The 14,930-nt window shown below is 39.9% G+C and overlaps 1 protein-coding gene across 2 annotated transcripts in view; it reads right to left on the minus strand.

The window, feature by feature from the left end:
* CTNNA3 (catenin alpha 3) overlaps positions 1-14,930 on the minus strand; it is a 407,433-nt gene that overhangs the window by 367,981 nt on the left and 24,522 nt on the right. For both annotated transcript variants that reach the window (XM_066191821.1, XM_066191820.1), the window contains exon 5: positions 9,828-9,947. In XM_066191821.1, coding sequence (XP_066047918.1) covers positions 9,828-9,947 — 120 coding nt within the window. The remainder of the gene's footprint in view (positions 1-9,827; positions 9,948-14,930) is intronic.

A 14,930-nucleotide genomic window follows, 5' to 3' on the forward strand; every position in this document is an offset into this window, starting at 1 on the left:
TGTAACTATGTTAGAAGCATCTGTCATTTCTCCCCTAAACCGTTAGGATGGGTGCATACTGCCTTTCTAGACTATCCCTACTACTGACAATAAGTGATGGAAAAAGATTAGGCAAGATTCATGCAGCAAGCAGGCACAGGTACACACACTTCTTTAAATTCATTTTCATTTGTTCTAACCTTTTCAAGATTCTTAACAGCTTCTCAGCTACCTCTTTGCAATTCTAATGAGCCATTTTCCAAAGCAAATAAAAACCTTCCCATTTCATTTTCACTAAGTCAAGAAGGTGGCCAAGGCCAAGATCAAGAGCTCTTTAGCATGCCTTCAGTTATTATTCTCACTGACTCCCTTCCCCGACCGCCCAGGTCCAACTCTCCCCACACCACAGCAGGGAATACCCCCACCCTCCCATGATGAAATGCAGTTCACTTCTCCCACAGACACTCCCAGGGAGTCCACAGGGGACAGGCTCAAGTGCAGGACGACACTTGGCTATCATTTCACTTGTGCTTAAAAACTATAACCTACCTGGAAAATTGGGGAGGGGCAGGAAATAGAGAAGTAATATTACTCCTTGTGTTGTCTCTGTACCTATCCTCTCTAATCCTCTCTATTAAGTTAGCAATAAAATATCATCAGCATCTCCAAGGTTTTCGTCTGCAATCAAATTTTAGTTACAGGCAATTTAGCTCACAATTTAGGTTTCAGATCCTTGACAGACAAAGCACGCTCTCAGAATTCTGGCTTTTAACGAAAATGTCACTTTTGCCAGGAATTTTACCCAGAGACTAAAAAGCTGTTATTTGCCTATGAATTAATAATCAGTAAGAAATTTTAACATAAGGTTGCATAATCTTTTCAGATCCTGAAATAATTTATTGATCTCTACAAACAGCACAAGCAGCAAAATGCTGCAGTATTTTCTTAAGATAATCAAGAAGACTCTGCACTTCAGACACATCTTCGGCAGGAACTGCCTTCCAAGCCCCCAGAAACAAAAAATGGAAGCAACACTAGGAGATTATAGCCTCCAGTTCTCTTTACCCAAAAAGATACATAACTGTACTCTTTGACTATATGGTCTCTTAACCTTTTCCTCCTTAGTGAATCCAGTGCTGAATTTCATAACTGCAGACAACATAAGTTGATAAACACACCTTTTGGTTTTTTGCAACCACTTTTGATCCAGCTAAAATAAAACTATATAAAATTGTCCTGTGGCACACTTTGTTCTTCTCTCTCCCACAAAGCAAAAAGGATCATCTTTCCTCCACTGCTAACCAATCAAGTTACAGCTAAAATTAATATAATTGTTTTTTCCTATATAAATCTCAACTGAAATAAGATTTTATTACGTACTATCTCTTGTTCTTACAAAGTTAGATCCATGGTTGAATTAATGCAGAAAAAAACAAACGTTTTTACTCAAGGAAATAAATGAATTTAAATTGGATGTAGGAAAGCTTTCACTGTCCCACTGCCAGCAGAATTTATTGTAATGAGCTATAAAAGCACTATTACAAGTGTCAAAATCTTACCTAAAAGAAAGTTTTGTTCCATAATGACCATCTATAAAGGCCCAGCTTCTCTAAATCACATGAAGGCAAATTTCAGGATAGATCAGCTGAGTAATAGCCACTGATAGCTGAAAAGTAACCAGCTGTAGCACTCTCAAACCATGAAGAACTTACAATATAGACTCATGTTCCAAAAAAAGCTAGATAGCAAATAAAGGAAAATACTAGAGCCTGGTCAGCCCCATCAAGCAAGGCCAAGGTCTGACTGCTCTCCCAAGTCCCTGATGAGAAAAAGAGCCCGTGATGACAGGCCATATATCACAGACAATCAGAGACATTTTGGCTGGGCTGTTACAACAACCTGGAATTCTAGAGGGATGGAAAGGAGGAAGTCAAGGTCAGGAAGGCTAAAAACAGGCTGGGGCAGTGCCCTCTGTCACACCCCATCCTCTGCCCTCCTTCCTGCATGCACAATGTCCCTGTGACCTGTCTGTCCACACATGCCCACGCTCCAACTCCTCCTGGTGATCCCTCAGACCCTACGTAAACACCTCCCCGACAGCACGGTGTTTCGTGCATGGACAGACAGGCAAACAGGAGACAGCATCTGTGGAGGTGGGGTTGTTATGTTTGTTTGAATCTGGTGTGATAAGCAACTTTCTGTGAGCAAAATGAATGAGTCAATACCTTCAGAATGCACCGACAGAAACGAGGTGTGGATGACAGATGACAAAAGCTTGGAGGAAGAAGGAGACAAGGTAAGCAAAACGTGATGTGGAGCAACTGAATAAGAAATTTAAGTGCTAAATTACAGTGAGTTTTTAGAGTGAGAGGGAAACTGCACACGAGATTACGCAAATGCAAAATACAGAACGCAACTTGATGCAGGACGTGCAGGACAAGGGACAGGGATGTGTATGGGAGAGACAATACAAAAAGGACTAAGTGGACACACAGACTACAAAGTAGGAATATTGTCTTGGACTTGAGACAATAAATAATTTGCCAGGGGATGTTACAGTGATTTCTCTCGTTAGGTTTTTTTTCAGCCCTGTGTAGCATTGTTCCAGCTTCACCAAACAGCTGGAATCCAAAAGCTGAATGATTCCCAAGGGTCACAACCTTCATAAACAGAGCTAACAAGTTCTTCCCTCAAAACAAGCTTGTGATCCAGGGAAAAACTCAGAAGCTCTCCTGGTACATAATCCAAACTGGTTAGAGAACTTGAGTTTCACAGGAGACACTTGAGGGGAAAAAACCTACACCCTGCACAGAATTCAAGTTTTTTATTTCCTATGTTAATGTTCTATCCACCAAAGCACTGAAGAAGGGCCAAATACTGTGGCCACAGTAACTGCACCACAAGCTCAGCCGTCAGATAAAGACAGCAAGACACAACTGCTCCCAGCACAGTCTGCTTTGGCTGTCGCCTGCTACAAGTTCCTGGAGCAAACATGTCAGGAACAGCACTTCTGCAGGGTTTGTCCATCATTCCCAAGCATTATGTTCTCAAACCATTTTCCATTCACACCTCATTCATTTTGCAAGGCTTTGCACTTCATCTAATCTGATTTTTACAAGGCGCCAAAGCAGAGAAACATTTTATACGAGAATTAATTTTTCTGTGAGAAGCTGGTGTGTGTGTATGTCAGGCTGGGATCAATGCAATGTAACAATCCCCTCAGATAACTCTTTCACAAACTCCTATTACTGTCATTTTCACCAGGACATAACATCATTCATTAGCCGCTCTTTAGTAACCACAGCTCTGCATTCCAAACTGTTATTGCACTTTTAGCTTGCACTCTTTCAGCATCTAAATAGCAGTTTTTCCCATACTAAGAAAAAAAAAGCACAAAAAAATAACCCAATCCCCAAACAAACAAAAAAAAAAACCTCCCACCACACACAAAAACAGTAGCTCAGACTATGCACTATGTACTGCCTCTGAGCCCATAAAAATGTCAGTTGTCCTCAGACTGAACTTTTTACCTAGTTTGACATAAATCTGTCATAGCCTGACAAAAGGAACTTCAAATATCCACAGAACCTTACTGGCAAGTCCTTATACACCCATAAATCTTTAGCTCTTGGATGGAGGCATTTAGTGATGTCCTCCAGGAGATCTGGTACTAAGAGGCTTGCTCAAGGTCACACAGGATAGCTGAGAAAGCAAATTTGAAAATGTTTACAAGACATTCATATACGTAGCTCCCATTTCTCTTTTTTTTCCTTTACAATTCAGTAAAGAAAAATTTTTTTTATAGTCACCACTCCCTACTGCTCCAAGGCATTTAATTTTTAAAAAAGGAAAGAAAAGAATGTCAAATCAAAATAGAACATACATCATTTTTATAGTGTTCAACAAAGGAAGCATCCTCTCTCAATCTTGCTTTTTCTGTACAATATGCAGATACATTACTTCCCTGAAATTTAGGGAATGTATTTTCTTCTTCAATTATGGCTAAGAATTGTATATCACTTTACTAGGTGATTATTTCAACCCATAAAAACATACAGAGCTGTAGATCTAGGAGAGGGACAGAGAACTCAGCACAGTCTTTGAAAATACTGTTCCTTTCAGAGATACGAAGACAGCACTTAGACCTCATTCAAACATAAATATTGCTTCCCATGCAGAATTATGAAAGTGTTATGCTTTATAACATTTATAAGATTTGATTTTAACGAAGGAGGAGGAACTGTGTGAAATGCTGAAAGCCACTGCAGGTTAATGTTGGCTGTCTTAGAGAGGCATGACAAAAACCTGCCAAATAAACAGCAATGTGTTTTATATGGAGTGGGCTGAATGAACTCCTCCGGTGATGACAGAGAACTCAGGGGCTGACGACAAAGCTCCTGAACACTCCTTGCTACCAAATGTCCAAAGTGAAAATATCTGTTCATAGCCAGGCTGCCATTTTGAAATGTGCCAGGAGATACCTGTGTCTGAGAAATGTAGATTTTCTTTCTTGTCCAGGAGATAGTCTGGAAATTCCTTTGAATTAAATCAAGCTTTTAATTTCCTTGATACTGTCTCTTCTCTGAAATTTGGCTAAAAAGAATAGCTACACGCCACAATGAGTACTAAAACTTGTTCTCTTGCTCTGTGACTTCGTGGAATGTTCCCAATAAAAGCTAAGTAAAGCTAACATTGGTTTGTAACAACCTAAGTATGAACACCTGTGCAATATGAATGTTTTCAGGGGAAATGAGAGGACAAAATGGTAAAGCACTTGGGGATAAGATGGGACTCAGTGACAGATCCCAGCTCTGCTCTTGGGATGCTGTAGTAGATGCTGCACACTTCCTTTTCCCTTTTGTGAGTCTTTGTTGCTGTTGAAGGGAAGTTGTCCCTATATCACTCCGCCGAAATGGCACTAGTTTAAGCCAGTTTATTATAATTATCTTACTGTAAGGTCATTTAAGGAGTGTTGGGCAACAGCTGCAATAAAAATGGACTTATAATGAAGTTCAGTGGTATTTAGCACCTGTCAAACTGAAAAATTGCCACCGTTGCTGCTGTTCTTAGTGCTAACGGTGCCTTTAGGATGCCTGTAGCAGTGCTGGCTGTAATCCAAAGACACTCAGGTTTTGACTAGAAGCCTCCATCAATCATCTTATAGTTGACAACAGGACTTTAGTATGTGCACACACACACAGAAGCAGTATCCTGTTGTAAAGTATTCTGATTTAAGATTTGCTTGTTTGATGTTGATTGTATGCCCTCGAGCAAATTGTGTGTTAAGGGATTGAATCTATGGGAAATCATTTTGGCTAATCCATTTTAAAAAATCTTTTTAGGATTTCTTTGTGATGTTTGTTACATTTAGAAATGGTCTTAAAAGTTGTGTTGGAAACTGAAGGAGTTAAGGGCTGTATCAAAGATATTTAAGGGGCACACAGTAATTTACTTTGCTCATGGGAAATAGAAGATGGAGCAGAGCCATTCGCTGTTCTGTTTCTCACAGTCCCTGGTTATCACTACTGCAGCTGGCTTCATGATTGTACAGGTCAAATTTGCATTTTGAAAGTTTTAATTTTGAATGAAGACTTGCTTCTTCAGTCAAATGGTACTTCTTTTTGTTAAAATGGATTAAACGCACTTTCATTCTTCACCTTTGATTGTTCACTTTGGCAGGGGCAAGTCAGAAGAGTGCAAGTGAGAACTTGTGGGTTGATAAAGTCATTTCAACAGATGAAACAAAAGCCATGCACACAAGGAGAGAAGAACAAGGAACTGATTCCCCACTTCCCATGGTTGGGTGGGTGCTGATCCATCCCCAGGACAGCAGGGCCCCACCATGTGTCATGGTGACTTCGGAAGACAAAGCTCCATCACCCTGAATGTCCTCCTTCCTACTTCTCCTGCCCCCAGCTCTGTGTGCTGAGCGTGGCCCCACGTGGTCTGGGATGTCCCCTGGGTCACCTGGGGTCAGCTGTCCTGGCTTGTCCCCTCCCAGCCCTCGCTGGTGGGGTCGGGTGAGGGCCAGGGGAGGCCTTGGCTCTGTGCAAGCTCTGCTCAGCACTGACCAAAAGAGCCCTGTGTAACCAGCCCTGCTTCCAGCACAAACCCAAAGCACAGCCCAGACTGGTGTGAAGAAAATGAGCTACACCCAAGCCAAAACCAGCGCAGTATGAGATTTGTTCACCAAAGTGCTCCACTCCAGCAGCTGGAGGCAAGTTTTTGAAAGAGATTACCACTTATCAACTGGCAGGTCCATTTTGTGGCAAACCCTTTAAAAGTATGCTGAGAATTGGAGGGAGTTCAGGGTGAATTATTTGTTGTCAAGAAAACAAGCATGATGATAGACAGCAGCATGACTGAGCTCCTTAAGTTATCTCGAAAAGGTTATGGCTTAGAAATGTCAGGAATAGAGGTACTTAACAAAATCTTTATTCTAGCACTCAGAAATACGAGAAGAGCCAATGGATGGAAGTCAGACAGGTTCAAACCAGAAAACAAAAGAACATTTCTGACAATTAACTACTGAGAGGACTTAGTTAAGAGGTGCAGTACATTAATCACTTCTTGCAGTCTTTCTGTCCATTATCCATGCCTTTTGAAAAGATGTGAAATAACTGAGATGCAAATTAAAGGGCAGGAATTATGGATCTTCTTATGGCTTGTGCTACTGAACGAATGTGAATGAGAATTCACTTTTTTTTTCCCTCCAGACTTATGAATGACTGCACATTTGGTTGCTTGTTGAAGGGTAAAGGCAGAATTACGTCTTTTGAATTGCCATCCTGGATTAATAAATGGGTGAATTTGTTCACTTTTATATTTACCACTCTACCACTGTCAAATCTTTTAGATTTTAGGGTTGAGTGTGCTGAGATTTTGTTTAGGAATTTTCCAAGAAGCCTTGTACTTTACTCCAAAAGTAATTTTAAGGATATATAGGCATTCAATTCCCATTAGATTTCTGAAAATGCATTCTTTTGTTTCCTCCTTTAATATGTAGTCAGTATATTTATAATCAAACAGTATTGATTATAAAATGAGACTATAGGTTACATTTCCAGTATTCTAGCTGCTTATCTCCCCCTGACACTAGAACAACATCTATCATGTTGTTGTGTCATTAAAATAGTTGATTTATGCATTCATTTTTTAAAAAAGCAAACAAAAAATTAGTCTTGGTAGCTAAGAGAGTGAAAAATTATGCCAATTCTGTTCTCAACCACGTGACTTATTTTAGTAGTTCCATGATTATAGCTCTGTCATTTGGGCCTTGCGTCTGTCTGTCCTGTGTGTCTCTGTGGCTTGCTTAAGGGGTGAAGAGGTTTTCCTTTTCCCTGTTCACCTGAAAGTGCTCATATTCCCTGTGCTTATAGGATTATATATGTATTCAGAGTGGAAGGGGGAAGACTTTGATATCCCCCATCAACCTTGCCCCAGCCTGTGCCATGGTTTTAACAGCTCCCTTGTTCAGTTGGATTTGTGTCTGTCAGTTCCAGGCTTGAATGATTTTAATTTGTCTCTCCATGTGTGCAATTTTTCTGTCTTTGCATTGATGCTAAACCTCTGAGGAAAAAAGTAGTGCCTCCCCTCATCTTTCCAAAGCTCAGACTGTTGCTGTTTCTATGAAACTGAATAAGTTTTGGCTGTGCCCAAGATGTATTCAGTTTGGATAAAAGATTCCAGTCTAGTCCTGTCTCTGATAAATGTAGCTGAAATGTCTTGGGAGCCAAGGATGAATGATGCTTTATACTCAACTAAGAAGTCCCCAGGTAATTTAACAACAAACAAACAATACAAAATTGAGCGTTACAGTGGGAAGGAAATGAGATTTTCAGCTAGAGATTAAATTACAGAGACAACTACGTAATGTTAAAAGGGCATGACTTTAAAAGCCGTAGAGAATTTTGAGTGCATTCCACTGGGGACTTGGAAACACCACTGATTTTGTACATGAATACTTGCTATGGTACCATGTGTGTCTCCTATATGAAATTTGATGTGTTGGGTGGTTTATTTCAGTGGTAAGTAGCAGCTAAGATTAGAATTCTATTCTGTAGACTGGAAACCAATTTATTTTTTTCGTCCTAATGAAACAGAATGATACTTCGGGTGATATGTTTGTGCTAATGTGGGATAAAACCAGAATTTGGGGATTGTAAATGGGGTCAGAGTCTAAGGAGAATGGTTCTTAATGAAGCAGTGATAACTGATTTTATGACAATGGCAGTAGTCTGTTAGGCAGCAGTGTCTGAAGGGAAAAAACAAAAGTGCAGCTTTATGCAGCAGGAGTGAGGTGAGCCTTTTCAGTTTCCTGTTAAGTGTTGCCTATTTGGTTGTTTTAAATCATACATTGTGCAGCTGACCGTTCCTGCCTACATGTGATGACTTGTGCCCATCCTTAATGTACCCTATCTGAGAGCAGCACACCTATTCATGAACATTATTGTGAGCTCAAATCCTGCCCTACAGTGCAGTAATGGTTCCTTGTCCTCTCTCCATCGTAGGAAATCCCTTTCTCTTCTCTTTTCTTATCCAAGTTACGCTCCACAGTGGGGCAACCAAAACAGATCCCTGCAGAAAATGATTTAATGCATTTCTGTAATTGCAGAGAATCATTGGTAGCTGTTCTGAAGAAATCTCCATTGATTCCAGAGAAATTTAATCTTTTTTTTTTCCCATTAATTTATGCAATAGTCCTGTGACACTGTTAGAATCTAGTCATATTATGAGATATTTGCCACTAATCCAGACTAATTTGGCAAGACGAGATCTGGACAAACCTATGGTGGCTATCACTCATCCCTGGACTTATTTCTAGACAAATAAAATAGTCTCTTTCGTTATTTGCTGTAGTTGTTTCTCCTCAGGAATCTAAGTGTAGCCGACTGAACTAATTGCTTTGTTTCTGTCTTTGAGAGAGGACTGGCCAAGTTTCCTTCCTTTCAGTCTCCTGCTGTCATGCAGATCTCTGTTCTCTTAGCAAGTTTTATTGAAATGAAAATCTCGGTATCAACAAGCAGGTAAAACACTTGTCACCATAACCACGTAACTACTGCTCAGATAAACAATGCAAATTAACTAAGACACAGGTAATCTAATCAATTACCTGACAGAAATAGCTGCAAGTGGTCGGCCCCAAGCACATGAACTGTTTGACAACACTGACACCAAGTGACAGAATTCAGGAAAACACAAACCACGAACCCCACACAGAAATGTTATATAGCTTTTGCCCTTATGCTCTGGAACAGGTGAAGCCTTATTTTATCATCATGAGAAAAAAAAAATAGTGAATACCCATAATGAGAGCTGATATTTTTACATAAGCTATCTATAAGTGACAGGATATCCAACATTAAACACGTGTTAACAATTCAATTTAACCTTGATCTTGCAAGCACAAGGCAAAGACTATGTGCACTTCAAAGTTAGATGTATATTAACCTCATAAATTCATTTCTAGAGAAGAAAATATTAGTGGTTTTCATGCACAGGAAATATTGGATTCCATGAACTTATGTGAATTTGGTTAATTTTTCAAGTAAAAAATTGCAGACAGTACTTCTATACACTTCCATTTAGAAAATTACGTGTTAATGCAACTTTTAATGTCTGCTAAGTCTCCCTTCCTTGTTTTGCCTGTGCTCCTCTCTGCTGAGAAACCAAAACCCAGGCAGTCCAGCACCATATGCATTGAGTACACTTGGCCCCCTCCTGCTGCCTTTCCTGACACTGCACAAAGCACAAAACCCAACTGACAGAACAGTCACTTCTTCAAACACAGCAGCTTTACCACCCACCCTGTTTATGCCCAACATTCTTACAAGCTTCCATGGTCTTACCTGCTGACGTTTGTATGCCAAGTAATCAAGATTTTCCAGATCTTTTTGAAACTTTTGGTAGGTTTTCTGTAGATCAGATTTACTGGATACATTTCTTAAAGATTCAAATGTTCTTTGAAACTGTGAGGGAAAACAAAAAAAAAAAGCAAAAAAAAAAATTATCAGTCATACAGTTGCTGTGTTTCACTCTGTATTACAATTTTTTTCTACTAAATGCTAAGGCAGTTGAGCTTTGCTGCCTCTAACCTTCCACATATTCCTACAGTTTTGTTTTGAAACCAAACACAGAATTCAAAGCATTGTTCATATGCCCTTCTTAATTAAATGAAATCATCTAACTCCATAGGTTAGAAAAAACACAAGCAATCAACCTCTAAAGGTGAGTTCTTTTTCTGTGCCAAGTTCCTGGAAGTAATATATTCACAAAGATTTAAACACTTTCTTTCCAACTAAGAAGAGTGTATGCAACTTTATACAGGCCATGAACTCATTCTATCAAGCATAACAGCAGAACTTAGAAATCACAGGGTGCTTCTTATCAAGTTAATTTACTTAAGAGTAATTTAAGACCAGATAATCACCTTGGGCAATGTGCTCACATTCTGCCATGAAAACTGTGACAACTCCAATTACACTTCATTATAGACCTTATTTTAAATTCAAAACTTCTTTCATGCACACACTATTATTAAAAATAGGACTGATATTTTCCAGAGATGCACAACACCAGCCCAGCTGTAGGAACCGTAACAGAAAGATGAAGATTTGTGTCAGAGGAGAACTGGAGGTCCAGCTTCCCTAATACCTTCAGGAAATCATGAGCCTTCTCCTCTGACTTGCTGTTTTCCCAGCTGGAAATACTCTTCTTCCCCTCATGAGCATGTGACAGCTGCAAAGCTGCAGGTAGTAGCTCAGTAATGTTTTCTTATCACTGTGATTACCATCAAGTCTATAAACATGTATTTGCACTGATACAATCAGGAAGAACTACACACTTGTAAATCCTTCCAAAATATCGACTCAGCCTACTGCAGTCCCAAGGCCTGAAGGTGAAGCTCCCCTGTGGTACCAGTGCCCAGGGAATGAGGCAATGGACTGTTTTCCAGTCAGTTCTGGGAAGACCAAGCACTTCTGTAGCAACTACAGCCCACATTTCTCCATACATACAGCCACTGTATGTATATTTCTACGGCCCCTATTTCTCTTTGCTTAAACTACAGCCACTGAATGGGAATGATGAACCACGAGAGTAAAAGGGGAAAAAAAAACCAAAACCAACACCAAACCAACAAACAAACAAACAAAACAAAACAAAAAAAAAAAAAAAAAAAAAAAAAAAAAAAAAAAAAAAAACCAAAGCCAAACCTCCACTCATCTTCTGTCCCTCTTTAAGAAGCTGGCAACATAACCAACAGCCAAAGGTGATCATGGATGTGGAGTGCTCCAGAGCCCCTCATTCCTGAGCATTTGACTGAGCTCGAGCCCAGGCTGTACCTGATGCTGGACAGCCCCCAGCTACTTCTCCTTGGGGATAATAAGCAGCTGCAGTGGATTTCCACTGGCAATTTACAACAACTTGCTTGCAACTTCAGGCAAGTTAGCACCTCTTGTTTGCTGCTCTGCGACCTTTATTTCAGTCTCACTGCTCTTAGAACCAAAAGGCAAGTTAAGGCAGTGTTTTTATCTATTTATAATTTATCTGACTCTACCTCATTCAGCACTTCTAGAGGTTAACTGGAGACTTTCTAGCTGCATTCAAAGTGTTTGCTACCAAAAAATAAAATGAAACTTTCTCACCCAACGTATATGTTCCTGAATTCTGTACTGACATGCCTGACAGAACACACATGCTAAGACAAAACTGCGTTACTCTCTATTCTTTTCTGTTTGGCTTCATTATCTTCCAACTTTTGTATGATTTGTTGTTTTCAGATTTGACCTCTGCTCCAGACCTGACCTGAAAGCCTTGCATTTGCAATGTTTGCTTTCATCCGTTCCCACTCCTGGCTAACCCCTTAGCTGGAAGTAACTTAGTTACAACATTTGCAAATAAGACCTGAGTTCAGTTTAAGGTGACCAAAAGCACTCCATAGTCCTTGCTTTCTTTCAAGTGTGTAAGAAACTGCTCATAATGTCTCTGGCAAGCTCAGCATGCACCTTCTGCTTCAAACCATGACATATTTCTCCAGAACTTCGCCCAAAGCTGTTGCACCCTGTTGTGGGATTGAATAATACAGGGATAAGGTCTCTACTGATTCCCAAACTCACTAAATAAACGTAAGGTGCAGTCTTTTCTTCAGGTGTCATTTTTCTTCCTAGATAATCATCAACATGTTAGACTACAACACAGTTGTAGAATCATCATCATCCTTTTATGGATGTACTTAATCCCACAGCTTCCATTCTTCATTAGCAGGAGCTCTGCTAGCAAGATCGCTCACTTCCTTATGTCCTGCAGCAATCAAAACATTAATAATGTATTTGGCTCTCTGGAAAGAGATATAAGAAACAGCGTGAGAGCATGTGCAAATACAAACCAAATGTATAAGGGCAACATGCTTCAATAAAATTGATGGGTAACTGCCAGAACATCACCATCTGTCTTTAGATGCAAGGGAGAAACACGTTTTAAAAATTAAACTCAAAAGTAAATAAAAAATCAACCAAGCAATTTTAAGAAAACATAGATCTGCTCTTTCCACTGCCATCAGCAGGAAATCAGAAAACTGTGCCTTGGACATACAGAGGTTATCAGCACATGTGTTAAACTTAAAACTACACCTGGATCTTACTGCATCATGCTTCTATCAGTGTGAACCAGCATTTTGGGGTGAGTGGTAAAAAAACCTCTCTCATCTCTCATGTCTAGAGGCGAAAAAAAAAATTAGAACTCCTGACTGTTTTTTCTCTTACCAATAACCAAATATAAATAACCATAAAAGATTCACAGAAACTCTTTTCTGCCTGTTGTGTTTCAAAAGTGCTTTGAGTAGTCTCTGGAAGCTGAGAAGTAGCATTCCTTTCCTACTTTTGCTCTCAGTAGCACTACCAAGTAGTTACCTGGACTGATTTTCCTTCCTTCTGACTGATTATCAGAGCTGCTTCTGCTTGCCAAGTTACCACAGATAACTTCATAGCACAGACAGTGCACGGGCAACTTCCTACCTTAAAGAGAAGAGCGTGACTTTATACTCACTAATACCACAGCATTCCTTTCACAGGAAACCCCAAACCCACCCAGTGCAGACCCAGAGCCCAGCACCCTGGCCCTAAAACGCAGGGTGGGTAACACAGCAGCCCCCATGTCCTGAACAGGCACCATCAAACCACGGCTGAATGAAGGCTCCGTGCTCATCTGACTGGAAACCAACACACTGCGAATGCTTCAACTAAGTGAAGCAACTCTCACTGTCCCATTTTAGGTGTCACAAAACAACAAATACCATGAAAACTCTGAAAGTGATGACCATCACAAATGTGGACAGGCCAGATGTTACAACAGAGTCTCCTTGGAAGTCTGATGCTCCTGATTATTGCAAGGTAAAGTCCTGCAGTCTCCTCTCAGATGCTGACCACGGTTTTTCTAATTAATGACTGTAAGCATCAGGACTGAAAGTCCTATGGTCTCACATCTTACACACTGCAATGTCAAAGATGAAAGGTGAGCTCTGACTGAAGTTTCTCCTGCAGTAAAGCAGATTAACAGCTGAGAATCCTCTGCTGTCTTTATGAGCTCCTGACATAGCACTTTTGAGGGTTTTCTCCGCTGTCCTTCTGCCTGTGTTCAGAAGCCTTGGAACTTCTGCTCTGCTGTCATATGTAGCAAAAATGAGGCAATGAGATCAAAGAAAAGGGGCTGAGACTGAGTGGCTGCACATTTCAAAAGGAAATCATATTAAACTAACTAATCCTACTAAAATTTTGATACTGCTTAAGCCAAAATTTACTATGTTTCATCTTCAACATGAGCCATGAAAATTAATGGCTTACCAGCTAAACAGGAGGCCAGGACACAAAATTATGAGATTATAAACATGCAGTGCAAAGTGCTTCATTGCTTATAGTTCAGAACGATGGGAAGCAACATCATTAAATAGAGAGTAGAAAGCCATATTCCTGGTAAACACCTTACAATCTCCGTATAAACAGGAAGAGGGGTGGGGGCAGCAGATCCTGCTTCTCCAGTTTGTACATGATGCTACTGCACAGACCACACACCTTTAATGTCACTTGCCTGGGAGTCCAGCTATATAAGGATGATGTTATCAAAGGGCCTGCTGCACTTCCTTTATGTAGTTCCCTTCTGCACAACTGGTTCAGATTTAGGGCCAGTACTGCAAAAAGCCACACTGTTACTCATGAATTAGGAGAAATGGCTCTTTTCTGTTTGTCTAGAGCTGCACAAATCGAAGAACAATTGCATTTCAGAGCATCAATATTATCATCTTCCACCGCATAGGGCAGTACAGTAGCACTGAATTTTTTTTCTGTTGATAAAATATTTCTTTTTATTTTCATACAGATGAATATGAGTTGAATTAAGGACAAGAAGCAAATTTAATTTCCATTTTGACATAAGGAAGCTGTCCATTGAAAAAATATATCTTCCTGTTTTGATAAGGTACTGGTTCTTTAAAAGCCTAAATTATACTAAATATACTATTTAAATTACCCAGAGATACAGTTGGAAAGAAACCATTCACAACCTCTCTTAAATTCCAATTACTGAACACACATACTTATGAGAAAAAAGCTGCTCTTCTCATATTTTGCTGTAATGGAATGGGCAACATGCCTCCTTTGGAGAGGTTTATGGAGAGCAGCTCACAGCTTTTTCCATTCAGAAAATATCAGATGATTCTGCTGTCATTTCAAGAAGGTCTGAAGACATACAGTCTGATGATAAAGCAGATACTGTTTGTTTTGCATGCATTTCCTCATTTCTGCCTCTGAGAGCACAAATGAGTTATAAAATAAATTTCTCTAGATCAGAATGATCTCTGCATGCTTGAATTGTTGATCAGACAAGCCATTCTACATTAGACCACCTTTGTTACTATACTACCAATAAATAACATGCAGGAGATGATCATTTCCCAAGAT

Source organism: Chamaea fasciata, unplaced genomic scaffold, assembly GCF_029207755.1.
Source record: "Chamaea fasciata isolate MVZ Bird 193981 ecotype frontalis unplaced genomic scaffold, bChaFas1.0.hap1 SCAF_9, whole genome shotgun sequence".
Lineage (NCBI taxonomy): Eukaryota > Metazoa > Chordata > Aves > Passeriformes > Sylviidae > Chamaea > Chamaea fasciata.